This window comes from Cnephaeus nilssonii (assembly GCF_951640355.1).
Source record: "Cnephaeus nilssonii genome assembly, chromosome: 17".
Lineage (NCBI taxonomy): Eukaryota > Metazoa > Chordata > Mammalia > Chiroptera > Vespertilionidae > Cnephaeus > Cnephaeus nilssonii.
The window spans coordinates 19,299,527-19,321,890 of NC_137088.1; the positions used below are offsets into that span (position 1 = coordinate 19,299,527).

The 22,364-nt window shown below is 38.9% G+C and overlaps 1 protein-coding gene across 2 annotated transcripts in view; it reads right to left on the reverse strand.

Annotated features, from left to right (window-relative positions):
* The window catches only part of UBE2E2 (ubiquitin conjugating enzyme E2 E2), a 256,519-nt gene that overhangs the window by 228,994 nt on the left and 5,161 nt on the right, over positions 1-22,364 (reverse strand). For both annotated transcript variants that reach the window (XM_079795639.1, XM_079795640.1), the window contains exons 2-3: positions 21,021-21,204; positions 9,452-9,502 (exon numbers count right to left, since the gene is read on the reverse strand). In XM_079795639.1, coding sequence (XP_079651765.1) covers positions 9,452-9,502; positions 21,021-21,196 — 227 coding nt within the window. In that variant the 5' untranslated portion in view covers positions 21,197-21,204. The remainder of the gene's footprint in view (positions 1-9,451; positions 9,503-21,020; positions 21,205-22,364) is intronic.

A 22,364-nucleotide genomic window follows, 5' to 3' on the forward strand; every position in this document is an offset into this window, starting at 1 on the left:
ATATGCAAATTGACCATCACTCCAACACACAAGATGGCTGCCCCCATGTGGTCAAAGATGGCTGCCCCCGTGCGGACACAAGATGGCTTCCACAAGATGGCCAGCAGGGGAGGGCAGTTGGGAGGGACCAGGCCTGCAAGGGAGGGCGGTTGGGGGTGATCAAGCCTGCAGGGGAGGGTAGTTAGGGGTGACCAGGCCAGCAGAGGAGGGAAGTTGGGGGTGACCGGGCCTGCAGGGAAGGGCAGTTGGGGGAGACCAAGGCCTGCAAGGGAGGGCAGCTAGGGGCAAACAGGCTGGCAGGGGAGCAGTTAGGCATCAATCAGGCTGGCAGGGGAGTGATTATGGGATTATCAGGCTGGCAGGCAGAAGCGGTTAGGGGCAATCAGGAAGACAGGCAGGCGAGCAGTTGGGAGCCAGCAGTCCTGGATTGTGAGAGGGATGTCCGACTGCCCATTTAGGCAGTCAGTAGGATCGGGCCTAAACAGGCAGTCAGACATCCCTTGAGGGGTCCCAGATTGGAGAAGAGTGCAGGCTGGGCTGAGGGACACCCCCCCCCCATACATGAATTTCATGCACCGGGCCTCTAGTAATAAATAAGAATACAATAAACTCTGGTTCCCATACTCACACCTGTAAAACTACTTTTGCCAATACTGTATACTCTTGGCAATAACCAAGGAGAACACCTTAAACTTCATAAAAGAAGGGAGAAAATGAGAACATAAGTTCGAAACTCTGAAATGCCAATGAAACTGAAGGTAGGAGCATGCTTTCTCATTCTGTATCACACTGTACACACGCTCCAACTCTTCAGCTATCCAACCTGCAGGTGACAGTCCAAATAATTCTTCAGCTATCCTAACCACTTAGTGCATACCAAATGTTACTTAAAGACTTTTGTCTTCATAAAGTTCATGCAAAACCACTGAACACCGCAAGAATGGAAAAACTCATAGGGATAAATAAAAATTTTCCTCAATTATCTACACTAAAAGAAAAAGATGGATATGAACTCAGTATCCAAGATAACATAGACCCTAAATGTATATTTAAATATTACCATGTTAATGACTCCTAAGAGCACTCCAGCATTCCACTAAACCAATATACATTTGTATCACCTTTCAGTTATTCATATTGTTTATTTACCAAATAGTGTCCTGGTGCACATATTTGTGCACATTGAAAGGCAATTAATTATAACAAATATTTTAATATTGCTTTTCGCTCTTTCTTTATAATAGAAGTGTCAACCAAATTCATGACCGACAATGACAGATGGAAACACTCGCGTGCGATTGGTGCCAATGAGAGCTTTCTATATATTGCACATGCATGAGTCAACTTAGCCATTTACAGATATAGAATAAACTTGCTTAATTAGACCTGCTTTCTGATTTAGCTAAACTTTTCAAGCCCAGTTAAGCACCCCAACTTCTCTTTCAGGTCATTGTCAGCAACACGGCAGTAAATATCAACACAAAGCAGATTATTATTGTAGATCACACAGGGAGAACAAAAGGTAAAATATTTAACTGTAGCAGTGTTTGACTATATTCTGCATAGTGAGAAAACCTGACGTCATTGTCAAGTTCCACTATTTCTTACTTCTTTTCAGTCGGGTCAAGTTTCTAAGCTTTCTAAACCTCTGTTTTCTGGCTAATGAAAAGAAAATAGGATTCTATGAGTCTCCAGGATTTCTGTGAGGATCAAATGACATGAGGCACGTGAAAACCCTTCACAGACATTTGGTTAAACTGTAAAATGTTTGCATCTGGGTATAAAGCAAGTCGGGTTCCTGGGCTGAAGAAACTCCAAGGAGGCTAGTCGCTAGGGAGAGGAAGCTAGGCGTTGCTATGTGGTGTCATTATCCGGCGGCCACTGCCACCGTTTCCGGGCTGGGCTGGGCTGTGGGCCGCATTTTGCGCCATGGGGTCTTGGCAGCGTTGGCTGCGATTTGGTGGGGTGTCGCTCTGGGGTGGTGGCAGGGCCTGTGTCCCACTTGGGGGAAGCCGGGTGTTGGTTTGTCAGCACCAGGTCCGCAGTGCCATTTCTTTTTAAATGGCCAGTGCATGTCATGGCAGCTCCTGCGTTCAGCATCTGCCCCCTGGTAGTCAGTGCATGTCATAGTTACTGGTCAGAGAGTGGGACACTTAGGCTTTTATATACTAGTATAATATAGGTAATCTAATTTGCTCCAAGAAAATTCTAAGGCAGCTTAAAATTTTTATGTAGTGTAAAGTACAAAATGAAGATATAGGATAAAAGGGGGAGAAAAGTAGGAAAATAAAACACAACCAGAGCTTAAGGTTTCTACACAAAATGCAGTTAATCACTGAAGGTGAAAAGTAAATAAGGCTATTAGCTTCTGGACTACTAAAGTAAAAAGGGAAAGCATTATCAATTTTAAGATCTGCAGAAGCCATAGAAATTGGCAGTTTCTATCAATACATAGTACCATCATTCTCCTACTCTTGGTTCTCTAAGGATATGTATATTTTATATCCCAATTAGTTGTAACCACATCTTTAAGGATTAGGAACTACAACTGGATACCTACCTGGTATACCAGGATAGCCTACACTTGACCTAGCACAGATCTAATATTAAGCCCTCAGTAAATACTAAAGTGAACTATAGGGGAACATGACCTAGAATTAGGTAGAGTAACAGTGTCAATATGGCATTAAGAAGGCAGACATGTACAAACACTAAGTGAAGAAATCCTTTACCTGGATAAGTGCTAATTACAACATATGTATGCACACAAGCACGCACACACACACTAGGGAGTGTGATAGAAATCACTATATTAAAAAAAGTTACTTTTCAAAGGTTCCAGCTAAATACTGTCTCACGGAATTCAAGTTAAACATGGTACAAATAATATTTGAGATAGCCTTGCATGTGATTTTTTATTTTCTTTTTTCTTAATTGAATCACAAATAGCCACAAATGTAATTTTGAGTTAATTTCTCTAGCTACTCACATATGTGAAAAAATAAAGAATTAAAGATTTTAAAAACCCTGGATTTAAATCCAAATCAACCATTTCTAGTTGTGTAACCCTGAGCAAGTTGCTTAACCCCACACATCCCAGAGTGGTTAAAAAGACTAAATGACATCAGACATAAAAATCCTTGAAAAGCTACAAAATGCTATGTAAATATTACTACAATGACCACAAAAGGCAAACAATTAGTGCACTGGTGGCTCTTTCTAGAGCGGCGGTCGCCAACCAGTGGTCCGCGCACCAATGGCGGTCCTTGAGGTCCGAGAGGTTGGCGACCGCTGTTCTAGAGATCAAACCTATTTAGACACTGTCCCCAATTTCTATCTCAATGCCTTCCTGTTCTTTGATATAGTTTTGAAAAACATTAACCCACATACTTTCCCTACATACTATTTTCATTACTATAATTTGGAAAATACATTTTCCTCTATTTAATGGCTCTTACCAACAGTAAGGTGAGATAATGGTTAGGTATTGGCCTCTTCTATACTGGGAATACCTTAATTAATTTGTTAAGACAATGAAAAGTAAATCAGTTACAGGATTTACAGTTTCTGATTCAAAAGTTACTACAAAGCTACAGTAATCAAGACTGTGGTACTGGCATAATGACAGACATATAGGTCAATGAAATAAAATTGAGAGTTCAAATATAAACCTTCACATTTAGGATCCACTCATTTTTCAACAAGGATGTCAAGAAAATTCAATGGGGAAAAGGGCCTTTTGAGAAAATGGTACTGAGATAATTGGATATCCACAAGGAAATGAATGAAGTTGATCCTCTATCTCACACCATATACAAATGGATCAGAGACCAAAACTAAAGCTAAACAAAAAACACTCACAAGAAAAATATAGGCATAAATCTTCAGTCTTGGATTAACCAATGGTTTCTTAGAAATAATACCAAATACAGAAGCAAAAACAGAAAAAATATGTAGAATAACTGGACTTTATCAAAATGTAAAACTTTTTTGCTTCAAACGCCACTATCAAGAAAGTGAAAAATATATCCACTGAATAAGAGAAGATATCTGTAAATCATATATCTGATACAGGACTTGTATCAAAAATAAAGAACAATTACAACTCCATAGTAAAAAGAGAATTTAAAAATGGACAAAGGACTTGAATAAACATTTCTCCAAAGAAGACATAAAAATGATCAATATGAAAAGATGGTAGTCATCATTACTATCCATCATGGTAATTAATGCAAATTAATTAATGCAAATGCTTCACACCTACTAGGATGGCTATCATCAAAAAGATAGACAATAACAATTGCCAAGGCTGTGGGAAAATTGAAACCCTCCCCCTTGATGGCAGGAAGGGAAAATGGTACAGCCACTTTGGGATATAATCTGGTAGTTCCCCAAAAGGTTAAACAAAGGTACTATATGACCCAGCAATTCTACTCCTATAGAAATGAAAACTGATGCCCAAAACCTGTAAAAACATGTTCACAGCATTATTCATAATCACCAAAGGGTGAAAACAACCTAAATGTCCATCAACAGATGAATGAGTAAGTAAAATACAGTATATTCATACAATAGGATATTATATAAGTAAAAAAGAAATAAAACACTGATGCATGTTATACATGCATGAACCTTGAAAAACATTATGCCTTGTGAAAGAAGCTAGTCACAAAAGACCACATATTGTATGATTCCATTTATAGTGAAATGTCCAGAAGAGGCAAATCCATAGAGACAGAAAGTAGAAGAAGGCTGCCTAGGGCTGGGTGGTGGGAGAGTTGGGAGGAAATGAGGAAGCAGTAACTGCTAAGAGATACGGTGTATCTTTTTGGGGTGATAAATACATTGTAAAATTGATTATGATGGTTACATAACTCTGTGAATATACTTAAAAAAGCCACTGAATTTTACACTTTACATCTCAATAAAGCTATTACAATTATTTTAAAAAGTAAAGCAGAGCCTGTGTTCAATGAATTGTAGATCATTGAAACACAGCAATAAAAAGTGAAAACTGCTAGTAAAACTGAACTACATCCTCTGTTTTAGTATTTCCTCCTTTTACTTGCTCAAGTACTAAATAAAAAATCAAAACCCAAACCAATCATTTTACTGTAGTCTCTACTTTCAAAAAGTAGTAAGAATCTCTGTCCCATTTGCATGCTCATAAAACTAAAACAAAATTTACAAGGGGCAGCAATTCCACCTGTTAGAGCTCTGTAAAGGTACAGCATGACTTCCACCCACTCAAGCCAGTTAAGCGGGTATGCGAGGCACTGAGATAGTAAGCAATGCTAACCAACAGCTCAGCACCTCCAACTCTGCTGGTAATATGAAAACATTTATGAATCTGCAGAGACCTCAAAATAGAGCCCTTGCAAATCTTATGGGCCAATTATATTATCCATGATAAAAGCTGAGGCCAAGCAAATATATCCACTATTTATAGGAAATACTTAAGTATAAAACCAAATTTCACCCAAATTATGTATAATTTTCTATGTATATGGCTCTACAGATGAACAGAAACTTTTTCTTAGATGTATCATAAAGTTTGGTTTACAAACATTAACTCTTACATTGTAATTTTTTAACATTTATTTTTTTAAAACATTTTTTATTGATTTCAGAGAAGAAGGGAGAGGGGGAGAGAGAGAGAGAGAGACATCAATTATAAGAATCATTGATTGGCTGCCTCCTGCACACACCCTACTAGGGATTGAGCCCAAAACCCAGGCATATGCCCCTGACCAGGATAGAACCTGGGGCCCTTTAGTCCATAGACCATCACTCTATTCACTGAGCCAAACCAGCCAGGGCATTGTAATTTTTTAAAAACTCATAATTAAACTCAGCTTTATTATAAAAAACTATATTGTTTCATTTTTACCCCAAAGACAACAAAAAAGAAAACTGAAAGATGTACAGGCATGTGTTTCCTATACAAAGAAATAATTCAACCTATTAGCAAAGTAGGATACTTTTTAAAAATAATGGTCAGGTTTCTTCAAAGCCTGAAAAAGAATTAAACAATAACTTCCTCTAAAAATGCCTTATATAAATTTATCTACCTAAACTGAGTGATATAATTCAGGGAGATTTTATATCCACAACAAGTTCAATACTTAAACACAGGCTAGTTAGTTCTTTCAATGTGATCCCAAGAATTGCTTAACTGGGCATCATGTAAGAGATGCACCAAAATTCAGAAGTCCCATCTCTGACCTGACATACACACAGAACTGGGCTGTTTTAGTCCGTTAAGGTTCCAGAAAATAATACTAAACCACACTCTAAGTGGAATGTGACACCCACCCTCTCCCACTGAGACAATTGATAAAAATCCTCCTCCACTCCAATTGCCTAAACAGGTAAACCCATAGATGTCCCCTCACAAATAATCTTTATCTGTGCTAGCAAGCTCGCCACTACCCAAGGAACCAAAAGGATCTGAGGGGCATTCATTACTGGGAAAGGTAAGACAAAAAAGGGATTACTAGGGGAATGGAATTTTGACTCCTTCTATGAGATAGATAGCTTTAATTTACTAGACTTCTAGAAATTAATTCATTATAACCATTAGGACAGATGTGCAGTCAGCACAGAACTTTAAAAATATCAACTACAAAAGCACTGTTAAACTTTATGCCAAAAAATGAACCAAACTAAAAGTATACTATAACTTCTCTTTCTGAAGATAGTAACCTCATTCTCAATGAAATACAGATAGGCAGATTTACTATAAACCACAATCAAATATTTGACACCAAGCAATGCAAAAACCACAGTAATCCACTTAACAAACACACTGAACACATCTGTATTAAGTAGCACAAGCACATAGAGAATGTAGATGCCATTTACCAATCACCAACAGCATAGAGGATCCTTTATTTGCCAAAGGGGAGCACCACATACATGAAGGTGGTGGACAGGATCTTTATCTCTGCTTGATTCAGTCTAATCAACTACTTTGGATCAATAAAAGGAGCCAAAGCCACTGCACCATAAACTTCAGCCTCACTTCTAAAGCAAACTTATTGGTATCCAATCTTCATACCATTAAGTGGATTTCCTTGCAAAGTCCCATAAGCAAACAAATTAATCAAAGTAGATACAGGCACACCTCATTTTATGTTGCTTCACTTTACTGAGCGTCACAGACATGCCTTTTACAAATTGAAGGCAAGACCTTCTACCAGCAAAAGATTATTACTTGCTTTATTGTGACACTCCCTTTATTACGGTGGTCTGGAACAGAACCCACAATGTCTTCAAAGTATGCCTGTACCATTCTACAATGATATATATGTCAATTATATCTCAATAAAACTGGGAGAGGTGGAAATACAACAAAATAGGTATCTTTCCTGAAACTGTTTGAAGAGTTTATTATGTATAACGTCACATTTAAAAACGCTGTTTATAAAAAGCTTATGTAACCAGTAATGATATCATTAACTAAAAAGGCTCAATGAAAAAGTAAATCTCCAAATTTAAGATGACACTGTAAACTTTTCTTTTTTACTTTATTTTTTTAAATATATTTTATTGATTTTTTACAGAGAGGAAGAGAGAGGGATAGAGAGTTAGAAACATCAATGAGAGAGAAACATCGATCAGCTGCCTCTTGCACACCCCCTACTGGGGATGTGCCCACAACCAAGGTACATGCCCTTGACCGGAATCGAATCTGGGACCCTTCAGTCCGCAGGCTGACGCTCTATCCACTGAGCCAAACCGGTTTCGGGGTCTTTTTTTTTACTTTAAATAGAACCATGGTTTAATTATTTTATTTAAATAATAACCATTATGTAATTTCTTTCCTCAGACTTAAGTTTCAGGCATGTTTACAATATGTTGGTTTAATCAAAGTTAAACTATTAGCTGTAATAAATCAGGGCTAAATTAGAGTAATGTATTAGAAAATAATATATCTGATAGCAAAGTTGCAGTCTAACCATCACATAATATATTATGTGGATTTCATTTATCAAGAATAAGCCTTAAACAAGCTCATTTAAAGAAAGTAGTTTATTTTGCCAATAATCTGTTGTCGAAATTTAAGCAAGTATATAAATTGCCTATCAAAAATCTATTGTTTGTAAAAAGGTTACAAAAATAATATATGTGGTCAAACACAGCTTATTTAAAAACAAAGATTCAAACAAGTAAAGCAAATGCCATCCTAAGAAATGAGATTTTAGGTTTAATTCAAACTGGAGTTCTTCTGAAATCCATTTACATGAATTGGCCACCAAAGCCTAAATAATGATCTGTCAATCTGAAACAGCTTTGATGTAACATGTCTTAAATGTGACAAAAAGTCTTAATTGTTCAATCGTTTTACCTAACAAAGAAACGTGTTCTACTGAGTGAAACATTCTTTGAATATTGTTGCAAGTTTATATACTGTATACGACTCTCATGTAAAGAACCAAATTAAATTCACCACCAACATAATAAACCTTAATAGAATTTTTCCTACACAAAACAGTTGTCAACTAGCCAACTATCAATATATCCATCTGCAAAATTTTCCATTTCATTAATATCTGTAGTTTCTATCTTTACTTTCACATAAAAATAAGATCAGTAAAATCGGAAATCAGACCAAACAATAAATTCTACTGCATTCAATACTGGAAACACTTTCCTGTAATCTACCCTCTCACCTTCAATCCACAAGACTACCCATTTAAACTATGAAAACTCTGTATTGGCTTGGTTCCAACACTGACCTCAGATCAAACAGAAAGAAATGTCTTAAAATAGCCAAACAGCCATCTTCCAACTACTGCACCTGACTGAAGATACAGCGTAAAGTTGGAGGTTATTTTTCTCCTCTTCCTCTGTGTACCTGTGTATCATTAATCATTTCCAGGCAAGTACTTGTACTTCCTATAAGTAAATTCTGACCAGAAAATTGATGACATGTGGTCAGAAAGGAGAGTGTTTTAAATTTAACATCATTGCTTCAAAACACCCATTCTTACTTAGTCACAACTGATGACTATAAGAAATAATGTAAACCAGGAAAAACGGTTGAATGTTTTGCCACTTTAAAAAATCAATTTCCAACAAGACAACAATTGAATAATTATCAAACAGCAAATATTTTAGTTACACTATTATTCTATCATTAAAGAAATCATCTAAGGCTCCAACACCTCTTCAAGTAAAAGATAATTGTATTTGTTACCCTATAATTTCATTATCTTATTGTTACTGCATTACTCTTTTTGGCAACTCCATTCTACCACTACAGACATACTTGCTGAATATTCCATTCATGCACAGAAATAATAACCACCACTGTCTTCCACAGTCACTTAAAACCAAACCCAATGTTTTTACTAATAATAAGACTACAATAGTTGCACATCAGACCAACAGTTCAATGATAACTTCGGCAAAAGGAGAGAATAAATAAAAATCCACAAGTACTTACCTACAGTTGGGAGGAGGATCCAACGTAATTTCTGCAAGTTCCTTCTGAATTCTTTAAAATAAAGATAAAAAAAGTTATGTTAAAATGTCTTCACTCTCTTAACATGTCATTAAAAATATTAAACTTTTACACTAATATTCCCATTTGTATGTTTTCAATTTAAAATAATAATACTGTATAAATCATTATATACAATAACAAAAAAGTACAAATTTTACCACAGTTTTGACAATGCACCTACAAAAGGGTAACAAGACTGGCCACTATCACTTCATGCAGCCTGTGGAAAGCAGCACTCACGGTGACTTAAAACGTCTTTAAACCACTGAACTGATAACACTAACCAAATGTTCTAGCTTAAATTGGAAACTTGTGCCATATTATATATGGATCATTCCAGCTTCTGATTTGTACTAGAACATTCCCATATAGGATGAAAAGATGATCGGATTAAACCGAATCCGACCATCCTGGTTGACCCAATCAATTGAAGAAATGATTATCAGGATCACATTTCAACACCTGCAACTACTATCAAAATACATACGGTATTCCTCTCGGAAGCACCTAGTTGAAACAGGTTGAGTGAGGCTTTCAAGTTTGGCACTATTCAATCTTCTGCTAGAACTATCCTATTAATATGTGAACCTTCATTTTAATGTCACTGTATGAACTTCATGCAAAGAAAAAAAAGGAAACTTTTTTAAAAAACTGTTATTTTCTTAGATTTTTTTAACTGTACCTAACCCCTATATACATATACAAAGGCTAACAGTGCTATACTTAGCAAGCTCTCTATTACTCATGCATTATTAAATGTAGGTTTTATTAAACCAAATACCAAAAAAAAATTCTCAGAAGCATTTCTTCGCCCTGGTTTTTAAATATGAGATTCACTACTGCTGGATGCCTGTTGTCTGGTAATTACTGAGATAGTTTATGGGATGATAGATGACCACAGTGCCTTAAAAAACAAAAATGTGAACAAAAACATTTACTCTCAATTTCATTCTACACCTTTTTCAAGACAAAAAAATGGAGCTACCAAAATAGATGTGACTCCTCCAAGAGGACTGGCACCAACTCCCTAAAGAAATCGCATGCTGCTAATATAATTTTCACTTCTCTAAGCCATGTGATTCAATGTTGGGAAGGCATCATAAAGTAGAGCAAGACTGATAAATTCAAAGTCAAAAAATTTTTCATTTTAATCCTGCCATACCATTAATTGAGAGTTCTTTGGGGAGAGAGGGGGAACTGCTCAAACTGTTCTTTATCTCTCTCTTTCTCAGCCTCAGTTTTCTGTCCTATAAAATGAAGAAATTCTCCAGGACAAATTCCATGATCTTTTTTATTTTTAAAACATTATTTTTGCCCTGGCTGGTTTGGTTCAGTGGATAGAGTGTCAGCCTGCTGACTGAAGGGTTCTGGGTTCGATTCTGGTCAAGAGCACATGCCAGGGGTTGCGGGCTCCATCCTCATTTGGGGGGGGGGGGGGGGTGCGTGCAGGAAGCAGCCGATCAATAATTCTCTCTCATCATTAATGTTTCCATCTCTCTCTCCCTCTTCCTTCCTCTCTGAAATCAATAAAATATTTTTAAAAAACATGATTTTCTCCTAATATGAATTCTATGATATATTTACATGCACATAAAACACAAATTGCCCACGATTAAACGAGTGACATCTCAAAGATCTGATACAGAACACACAAGATTATACAATAATAGGTAAGTCCAGGTTAAAGATAGTAAAACTGAGCACACACACATTTACCTCCCACTACTTCAGGACCCCACCTGGTGGAAGGAGATACAGAAAGTGAAAAAAGGAACAATCAGCAAAAAATAAGGGGGAGATCAACAATGAATGAGAAATGTCAATGTATTTCTGGAAGACGAAGTGGATGGGTAAATTAAACAGGTTGAGATGGCCAAGAGAGGGCTGCAGAGTGCATGAAGATATAATGAAGAGACATTATTCAAAGGGAAAAAAGGGAGACAACCAGAATCTCAGAAGAAAAACACTTCTGTTAGAAAATCACAGATCAAATATGAAGCTAACTAAAATGTAAAATAATTTTAATTAAATAATAGGTGTTAAGGGGAGGGGGGAGATTTGATATATTTTGCTTAAATGTTATGACTCACTGGGTAACCTAGAGATCATGACATTGGCCTTGTAGGAAATCTAATCCTAATGTTCTGTTTGATCTGGCACTGAATATTTAGTTTTAATAAATGTTCAGACAATTTATTGGTCTTTTACTATAGATAAAGCACAGAAGATGGGTTGTAATTGCACTACACAATGTAAATGTGACTAACCTTGATGATGTAAAATTAAGTATAGCTAATAGAAACCAGCTAAAAGTGGACGGAGGGCCGAAACCGGTTTGGCTCAGTGGATAGAGTGTCAGCCTGCAGACTCAAGGGTCCCGGGTTCGATTCCGGTCAAGGGCATGTACCTTGGTTGCGGGCACATCCCCAGTGGGGGGTGTGCAGGAGGCGGCTGATCGATGTTTCTCTCTCATCGATGTTTCTAACTCTCTATCCCTCTCTCTTCCTCTCTGTAAAAAATCAATGAAATATATTTTAAAAATAAATAAATAAATAAAAGTGGACGGAGGATAGATGTGAGTAGATGGAGGGGAGAATAGGTATTAATATCCCCAAAGTAGGAAACCAAGAAATATTGTTGAAATTTGAAGGAATAAGAAATAGTGACTATCTTTAACTGGGAGGAGTGAAAAGGAAGGAGGAATAGGTAAACAAGCTACATCCTCAAATTTCATAGCAAGGAATCAAAAGGTATTATTCATGTTAACAATTCAACAGATAGATATAAGTATATTATTTAGAGTTCTGCAGAAAACTAACAGAAGAATTATACCCAGAGACAGCTAAAAAGAGTTTGCTTCAAGGAAATAAAATTAGGATAGAAGGGTGTTTAGACAGAAAACTGTTGCTTTCCATTAAAAATGTAGCTGTAATATTTAATTTGTTACCAGAAACATGAATTACTGTTACAAATTATTTTTAAACTAAGAGGAACAAAAGAATAGGCATTCAAAAGAGCATGTCAAAGGAAACTATTTATAACATAAAAGAACTTCTTTGGGAATTTTCAAATAACTCATCTTGCTTTATGCTTACATTGTCCCTTTCAGTTTAGAAAAATTGATATATTATAATTTTCTGCCATAGAATTCTGTTTTGGAACTTGAACCCCTCCAGACTCTATAATTCCAAATCTAATTATTCAATACAAAAAGCAATTTACTGATAAACTTGACAACTCTGAGCAATGAGTTAATATATTATACCTAAAAATGGTTGTATTTCTCTTGACAAAAAAAAAATAGAAAGATTATACTAAGAATTGTTATTTAAACGGTTGCAAGATGTCCTGCTGTTTTCAATGACAGCAATTCAATTCTATCTCAAAAGTTGTGATCATAGTATATATTAAGTTTCTCAGTCTTGACATGCGGGGTAAAGAAGGTAGCTACTTCAGGCACTGTCCCTTAGAGTGAAGAAAAATGAAAAAGTATCAATAATTCACACTTACAGTGTACCTTTCACATGATGATCTTAGACCATTAAAAGTGAATTAATCTCACAGAATTCTCTGAGTATTACTGGTTTATCAGTCTACATTTAACAGATAAGGAAACTAGGGCTAGTTATTAAAAGCTGCTAAGATGAAAGGCAATCATCTTGCTAAATCAAACAAACAAAAAGACCTCTCTCTTAACAGAACTTTTAAGACAAAATTATTTCTTTAGACATAAATCAACTAGACAATTGCCTAAATTTCCCATTTCTACCTGGAAGTGCCACTTCTATGGTTATTATGATACAGAATTCGGCAACTGCACATAGTTTCTGAAAAAAGTCAGAAGCAAAATACAGACTGAATTTCAGTGTCTAAGATTTCACCTAAAACCTAAACTACTCCAGGTATGATAAAAGTACTGCTTGTGAATGTCATTACTAAAAAGAAGGGGGGGGGGGGGGAGAAACAGTGGCAGGGAAATAACAATCTTGATTCACTGAGACTTAATTGAAGAATAGGTAACAATACTAGTGGCCCGGTGCACGGATTCATGCACATTGAAAGGAAAATAATTAGAAGGTGGGCGGTTGGGTGGGAGTGGGCAAGACAGGCTGGACATACCCTGAAGCCAACCTCCCCAGGTCCCTCTCCTGCAGGGCGCCGCCAGCTCTAAGGGCGTCTGCGGAGTGAGCGGGGACCCTCTGGCAGGTGGGGGTCTCTTAGCCTGGCCTCTGGGGATCAGGCCAAAACTGGCTCTCCGACATTCCCAAGGGGTCCCAGAGTGCGAGAGGGCACTCTGCGAAGTTGCTGTCGTACAGGGTGTGGAATGCAAATGCAAGTGTGCAGTAAACCAGATTCGGGGCTGACAGTGCCCCAGCAACAACATAACCCACTGCCAAGGTGAAATCCCGCAGGGCCCGTGAAAAATCAGGCTCCCTCCTCTCTGGTTCTGGGGTGCGACAGCAGCTCCTGCATTGAGCGTCTGCCCCCTGGTGGTCAGTGGTGTCATACCTACCAGACAGACAGTCGCTTAGCCTTTTATATATATAGATTATACAAAATGGAGACAATATGAAGTACTCATTTTAACATCAACATAATAGATTAAGAGTTCAGAAAAATTAAGCAGTGTATATGTAGTGACATGTTTAAAACACACATATTTTAGGTTAAAAATTTTTCAATAACTCATTCAGGGCCAAGTAGAACATGTGGAGATGGTGATTTTTTACAAAGGTGATTTCTTGACAGTTATTTAAACAAAACAAAACAAAAAACACCCTTCCCATCTAGATGACTTTCTATATTCCCCTACAGACTGCATTCCTCAGTCACTTGAGAACCCCTATCCTGACCAATTGAATCAACTGGTCAAAGCTTCCAAAATGAACTTATTCTCAAGAAGAAAACATCATGCAACTAATTATTAAAAATTTTTAAATCTCATAGTAGCATCTGAATTAAGCTAGAAAATACAGAGCCATTGCAAATAATAAACCTAGAGTTTAACCCTTTGCACTCGCTTGCTTTTTTCTCGATTCCTTTATTCTAATGCTAACCGTGTCAAGTCACACTCGACATCCGAGTGCAAAAGGTTAATTCTGAATGGTGACACAGTAGACACCCCCCATTATCCACAGGGAATACTGTCCAAGACCCCCAGTGGATGGATGCCTGAAACTTCAGGTAGTACAGAACCATAGATGTACTAAGTTTTTTTCCTATACATATATACCTATGATAAAGTTTAATTTATAAATTAGGCAATTTCATAGGTAGAAGAGTAGTTCTTATCACAGATCTTAACAACTTCAGCATATGATTTTTTTCTTAAGTTGAAAATTTTTACCTTTTCACTTACAGTAACACTTTATGGCTTATCCTTGGCATATTGGAATTGCCAGCATCACTACTCTTGCACTGTGAAGCCATTATTAAGAAAAATAAGGGTAACTTGAACACAAGCACTGGGATACCACAATAGTCTATCTGATAACCTAGAAGGCTACTAAGTGACCAAAGAACAGATAGACAAAAGGATGATAAAGTCCCAAATGGGAGTCAGATTTCATTATATTACTCAGAACAGCATGCAATGTACAACTTGTGAATTACTTCTGAAATTTTCCACAATATTTTCAGATTGTGGTTGACTTCAGGTAACTGAAACTGCAGGAAGAGAAACCGCAAACAAGAGGAAACTACTGTATATAACACTAGGGTTAGGAGCACCAACCACCTCACAGTCAAAAATCCATGTGTAACTTTTGACTCCCCCAAAACTTAACTAACCTCCCTTGGTATCACAAGAGATTGGTTCCAGGACCACCTCTCTTATATCAAAATGCATACATGCTCAAGCCCCTATATAAAATGGCATAGATCGATGCATACAACTGGCCTTCTACATCCAACTGTGGAACAAAAACAGTACAGGTATTTATTGAAAAAAAAATCCACATATAAGTGGACTCACACAGTTCAAACCCATGCTGTTCAAGGGTCAACTGTACTATATATCTGTGATTCTAAGCATTCACTGATTTAAAAAAAAATTTTTTTTATTGATTTCAGAGGGGGAGAGAGAGAGATAGAAACATCAATGATGAGACTTATTGATCAGCTGCCTCCTGCACAACCCCACTAGGAATCGAGCCCGGAACCCGGGTATGTGCCCTAACAGGGAATTGAACTGTGACCTCCTGGGTTCATAGGTCGACAACCCCGAAGCCACACTGACCAGGCAAGACCATTGATTATTAAGACACTCTCAATTAAATGATTGTGCACATCAACTGTAAGGTGCATCCTGATTTCAGAAACATTAAGAAGTTTTAAACGTACATTTAAAATCAAGGTAATACAATAATTACAAAAAATTATCTATAAAGAATACTACTTCATTCTCATGTGGAAAACAAACTTAGATCAGCCCATATAATAAAAGTTCACACTGGAATACACTAAAATCCACCTTGCAACCTAACTAAAATTTACAGTCTAAAACCAAGTATCATTCTTAGAACAGTATTATATAGTGTCCAATACAATCTCAATGTCTAGTCTGAACAAAGTTAATCTGGAATAAATGTGATTTAAAATTCACATTTACAGATGTGTCAATACGTGAAAGAAGTAGTACAATCAATTCAATGAAGAGATCAAAGCAGATGTTTTATGAAATTGATGAGTCAATTTAATATCATCAAAATTTGTCACTGCAGACATAGTCCCACTACATACTTGCAAATATAACAAGAGTGGTTCAGACATGTTTCTACACCAAATTATTAAGTTTACAATTACAGTACATTTCATGCAACTGAGCACTGCTGTGCAAAGTACTTTTCTTGAGTTACTATAAAATATATATAATTATAGCATCTGAGTGTTTCTAGTTTAACAACAGCATTAAGTCCTCAGAGGTTAATATATACCTCATTTTCCTAAAGTTTATTAAATGGACTTGAAAAATGTTATTATATACTTTAGCTGGCACAAAGTCTATAAATGACAGGATCAGTATATGACACCTTACTACATACCAAATAAATGCTTTATCACATTCAGTCCTCAGAACAGCCCTATGAAGATGGTGCATTGTGTCCATTTTACAGAAGAGGAAACTGAGGCTTAGAAATGTTAAATTATGTCTCTAAGATCACAAGGCTTCTAAATGCCAGAACCTAGACTCAAACCCAGATCCTATCTCTAGAGTCCTATCTCTGCACTGCTTCTGATTAACTATACTATCTAATAAAAAAGTAATATGCAAATTAACCATCACTCCGTTACAACCACAAGCCACACCCACAAGCCAATCAGGAGCGAGTATGCAAATTAACCCAACCAAGATGGCTGCGGCCACAGAGAGCAGGAGAGAGGCTTGGGTTTCCCTGGTGATGGAGGAAGCCAAGCTTTCCGCACACCCTGGCCGGCCTAGGCCTCCACTCCAGGCTACAAAGTTTCAATTATAGAAGATAAATAAATCCCCCAAAAAATGGTGGCAGCCACGGAGCTGGAGAGAGCAGGAGGCTAGGGTTGCCCCTGGCGATGGAGGAAGCCAAGCTTTCCTCACACCCTGGCCGGCCTAGGCCTCCACTCCAGGCTACAAAGTTTCAATTATAGAAGATAAATAAATCCCAACAGAAATGGCTGCCACCATGGAGCGAGCAGAAGGGTTGGCTCTGCTCCAGGCTACAAAGTTTCAATTGTAGAAGATAAATAAATCCCAGATACCAGGGCCTCTGCTTGGGTCGCCGGGGGGGCGTGACCGGCCTGAAAACCACTACAGGCCCCTCGCCCAGGCCGCCCCACACCCCAAGGGAACCCCCACCCTGATCTGGGACACCCTTCATGGCAAACCAGCTGGCCCCCACCCATGCACCAGGCCTCTATCCTATCTAATAAAAGAGTAATATGCAGATTGACCATCACTCCAACACACAAGATGGCTGCCCCCATGTGGTCAAAGATCCTGCCCCCATATGGACACAAGATGGCCACCACAAGATGGCCAGCAGGGGAGGGCATTTGGGAGGGACCAGGCCTGCAAGAGAGGGCAGTTGTGGGCGATCAGGCCAGCAGGGGAGGGCAGTTGGGAAGGACCAGGCCTGCAAGGGAGGGCAGGTGGGGGCGATCAAGCCTACAGGGGAGGGCAGTTAGGGGTGACCAGGCCGGCAGAGGAGGGAAGTGGGGGTGACTGGGCCTGCAGGGAAGGGTAGTTGGGGGGACCCAGGCCTGCAGGGGAGAGCAGTTGGGGGGGACCAGGCCTGCAAGGGAAGGCAGGTGGGGGCGATCAAGCCTACAGGGGAGGGCAGTTAGGGGTGACCAGGCCGGCAGAGGAGGGAAGTGGGGGTGACTGGGCCGGCAGGGAAGGGTAGTTGGGGGGGACCCAGGCCTGCGGAGGAGAGCAGTTGGGGGGGACCAGGCCTGCAGGGAGGGCAGTTAGGGGTGACCAGGCCTGCAGGGGAGGGCAGTTAGGGGTGACCAGGCCTGTAGGGGAGGGCAGTTAGGGGCAAACACGCTGGCAGGGGAGCAGTTAGGCATCAATCAGGCTGTCAGGGGAGTGGTTAGGGGGTGATCAGGCTGGCAGGCAGAAGCAGTTAGGGGCAATCAGGAAGGCAGGCAGACAAGCAGTTGGGAGCCAGCAGTCCTGGATTGTGACAGGGATGTCCGACTGCCCGTTTAGGCCCGATCCCACGGGTGGGATCGGACCTAAACAGGCAGTCAGACATCACTCGAGGGGTCCCAGATTGGAGAGGGTGCAGGCTGGGCTGAGGGACACCACCCCCGCCCCCCGTGCATGAATTTCGTGCACCAGGCCTCTAGTCTTTCATAAAATGACACTAACTGGAAAAGAATTCTCATCTAAATAAAAATCAATTATCAATAATAAAATATAAATTAGAATTTTATTTCGAAATGACTGCTAATTTTTAATCTTCTGAACACATTAGTACCCTGATCCTAATATCCATGGTTGTTCCAATCCCTACAATAAATTCAAAAGTCTAAGGCAACCAGTAAATAAATATTGTGACCCTACTATACTAGGCACTGTGAACACAATAGTGAATTATAAAGATGTAGGACCCTATCCTCATGATTCCCAATTTCTTTCTCAGGTCTTAGAACTTAAACAGAGATGAGGAAAAAATAGTAACTTCACTACCAACTAAACCAGGGGAAGGGGAAGAATTAAGCTTTTTTTTTTTTTCTTACTTAAAAAATTAATAGTGAAGCAGCATTTTTATATTTAAAACAAATGGTAAATGACTAAGTTACTCACCATAAACCACCCAGAGACCACCTAGAGGAAGGTAATGAATCAAATTTGAAAATTATAGATTCACAAGAATGAATTTGCCAATGGATTCTTTCAGCCAAGAAGCAACTCAAAAAATATATGTGTCCTGGTTGGGTGGCTCAGTTGGTTAGAGCATCATCCTGTACACCAAAAGGTTAGGATTCAACTTCTGTTCAGGGCACATTCCTAGGTTTCGGGTTCAGTGCCCAGTCAGGGAGTTTATGGGAGACAACTGATCTATGTTTGATCTATGTTTCTCTCTCACATGGATCTTTCTCTTTCTCTTCCCCTCTCTCATTCTCTCCCTTCCTCTCTCTAAAATCAATAAACATATCCTCTGGTGAGGATAAAAAAATTATACCTATTACTTTCACCAATGCAAAAATACCAATTTCTATTACATGACAATCAGATACACACACACCATTTTATCCCCTATTTAAAGGGTAGGGGGAGAAAAACTAGGTTTCAATATATAATCTACACTTTGTACACACTGTAATAAAATGAAGTAAAAGATGACCCATGTACTTGAAAAATCTCACGTAATCTTCACTTTCACACATTATATAGTTTACTCTCTTTCATAAGCAGAATTTGGTATTTGCTACAACACCCAAGAAATATGATTTTTGAAGTATTTTGTGGTGGTGCTGCCAGCCAAGGGAAAAGGCAGGTCCTCATGAACACCGACAGGCGTCTTTGCTGACCAGCAGTCCTGGGCAAGCAGAGCACAGACCTAGCAGAAGCCTTCTCCAGATCCTGCAGCCCATCTTCTCCTTTTCTGACAAGCTGAAGAGGCATGTAAAAACCCTCAGTGGAAGCTGAGGACTGGATTAAAGTTTCCTCATTTACATAGGGCCACAATCTGTTCTTGAATATCTCTTACCCACCCACCCCCAAACTCCTTTCTTTCATCTAATTTTCATATTTTCTCCACTCCCACCTTTCTAATCCATCCTAATTCCACCCCTCTATTTCCCAGTAGCAGGTCATTTTGTGTTGTGGCCAAGTAGCAGAGGGGTAGGGTCAGCCAACTGAAGCTTTCTGGACTTGTGGTGTGATAGCAAAAATAAACTGAACACTTTCCCCTACACTAGCAAGTTCTAGTATAGAGGTTTAAAGTTCAAGTCTGACTTTCACACAACTCCTTCAACAGAAGTCAGGAATCAGCAATACACTTCTGGGAAAGGCAAACTGACCACCCTAGTCCATGGAATGCTGACCACTCACCATCACTCCAACTTCTCTCCCTAAAGTCATGTCCCACCAGGGGGCCTGAGAAGGTTCTTCCCAATCCTGAGGATTGACTAGGCCAGAGGGAAACATGGTCTATTAGACCATAATGGTTTTTGATCTTTGGGAAAGGAGTTCCCCCTAATCCATACTCTCCAATAAAATAGGAAGCTATTATTCAGTATTTTTAGATTGCTTAAAATTTACAGACTGCTTTTATATACTAGTATACTTCCTTTTTAGTATGAAAATGTATTAAAACAAAACAAGAATATTAAATCATAGGATCAGAACTCTACTAAATTTAATTCTTCTTTAAACTGTTTTCCAAGAGATATTCAATAATGAAACAATATGAAAGCAGATTCCATCTGCTGAGTCCATTGACATGCCAATGATCATAAGCAATTAATGTGGCAATAGAGAATCATTCAAATATCTACCTTCCAGATGTATCTATTTTCTAGAGAAAAAGAAAATCTTTATCAAGACTGACCCACTGCCTTACTTAATGAAACCAAGGTGCTTTTGTTGTAAACTCTGGCATTTCCCACTTTATAAACAGAGAGTAGCAGAAAATATAAAATTATTCAGTAACTACTTTAATAGGTTCCTACTCTCTACTCTGTATTACTGAACAGAATAAAATATTTATGGTCAAGTAACTATAAAGCAAACCATCACACTTTTACATGCATTTTCCTGTATATGTTCACCTACATAAACACACACAAACACACTATGAATATGTATTTTATTAATTTGCCATGCTATTTCACTGACTTTAAATACCAAAAAGTTAACCTTGCCTACAACTAAGACCATGTAAAAGAAATAATCTTGAAGAAGAAAAATCATGAACTTCATGGTCCACACCCAAAAATAAAAATGATTAAATGCAACAGAGACAGAAGTTAAGACAATAAATGGAGGCTAAAAGTAAGAAGGTTACAATGCCTAAGGTACCTTTTAGCACTAGTGGACAATTTAGCAGCGGTTTTGCTGGATAGTTTCCCCTCCTTTTTCTTGGGCTGAACTTGTTCTCTTTCTGGTTCCTGCTGAACACTTTCACGTTGGTCTCCATCAGAACTTCCTCCACTAGTGCTGGGACTGTCATCAACTCTTTGGGCCTCAGTGGACATTTTAGATCCTAATTTAAAGAAGCAAAAAGCATTTATTTAGTTGTGGGAAAACTATTAACAAGCTGCCTCGAAAATAGAGAAGAAAGGAGCCTCATAGTAGAAAAAGTAAAGCTAATATTAAATGAATAAATTGGTCATTTACAAAACAGCTTTGGGAATTAACAAAACTTTCACCCACTGAAAATATACTGAGAAGAGAAATGAAAACATATAAAATATACAAACAAAATGTTCACAGCAACATTATTCATAGAGCCAAAAAGAGAAAACAATTCAAATGTCTACTAACTGATGAATGAATAAACCAAATGGGATATATCCACATAATAAATACTACTCAGCCACATAAAGGAATGAAGCACAGTATCCACATGCTACAACACGGTTGAACTTCGAAAACATATGCTAAGTAAAAAAAGCCAGTCACAAAGGACCAAAACTGTATGATTCCACTTATATGAATGTCCAGAATAAGCAATTTTCCACAGAGACAGAAAATTGATGAGTGGATGCCAGGGACTAAGAATGAGGGGAGAATGGGGAAGAACTGCTAATAGGTACAAAATTTCCTTTTGGGGTGGTGAAACGTTCTGAAATTAGTTAATGGTGATCTTGCACAACTGTACATACTCTATAAATCAGAGTTATACATTTTAAAAGGGTGAATTTTATAGTATGTGAATTATCTATATATATAAAAAGCTGGCGACCGGAACGCTGTAACGACCAAACGACCGGTCGCTATGACGCCCACTGCAGCCAGCGAACCTGCCTGATTTGGGGTGGGGCCGGCCAGCCAACTTCCCGTAGCCTCTCCCCACAGCCAGCCCTGCTGCCAATCGGCCTCTCCCACCTGATCAAGGACGGGGCAGCCAGCCAACCCCTGCGCGGCCCTTCCCCCTGGCCAGCCCCGCCCCTGATTGCCCCCCCATCCCATCGGCTCATGGCCCCTCCCCCCAGCTGGCCCCAAACCCAATCAGCCCCACACACACCAATTGGGGGCAGGGCCGGCCAGCCAACCACCCACAGCCCCTACCCACGGCTGGTCCCAACCCCAATCAGCCCCCACTACCCCGATCGGCCCACAGTCCCTCCCCCGAGCCAGCTTTGCCCCCATTTGCCACCCCCCCAACTCTGATGAGGGGCAAAGCCAGTGGCTACCGCCCGC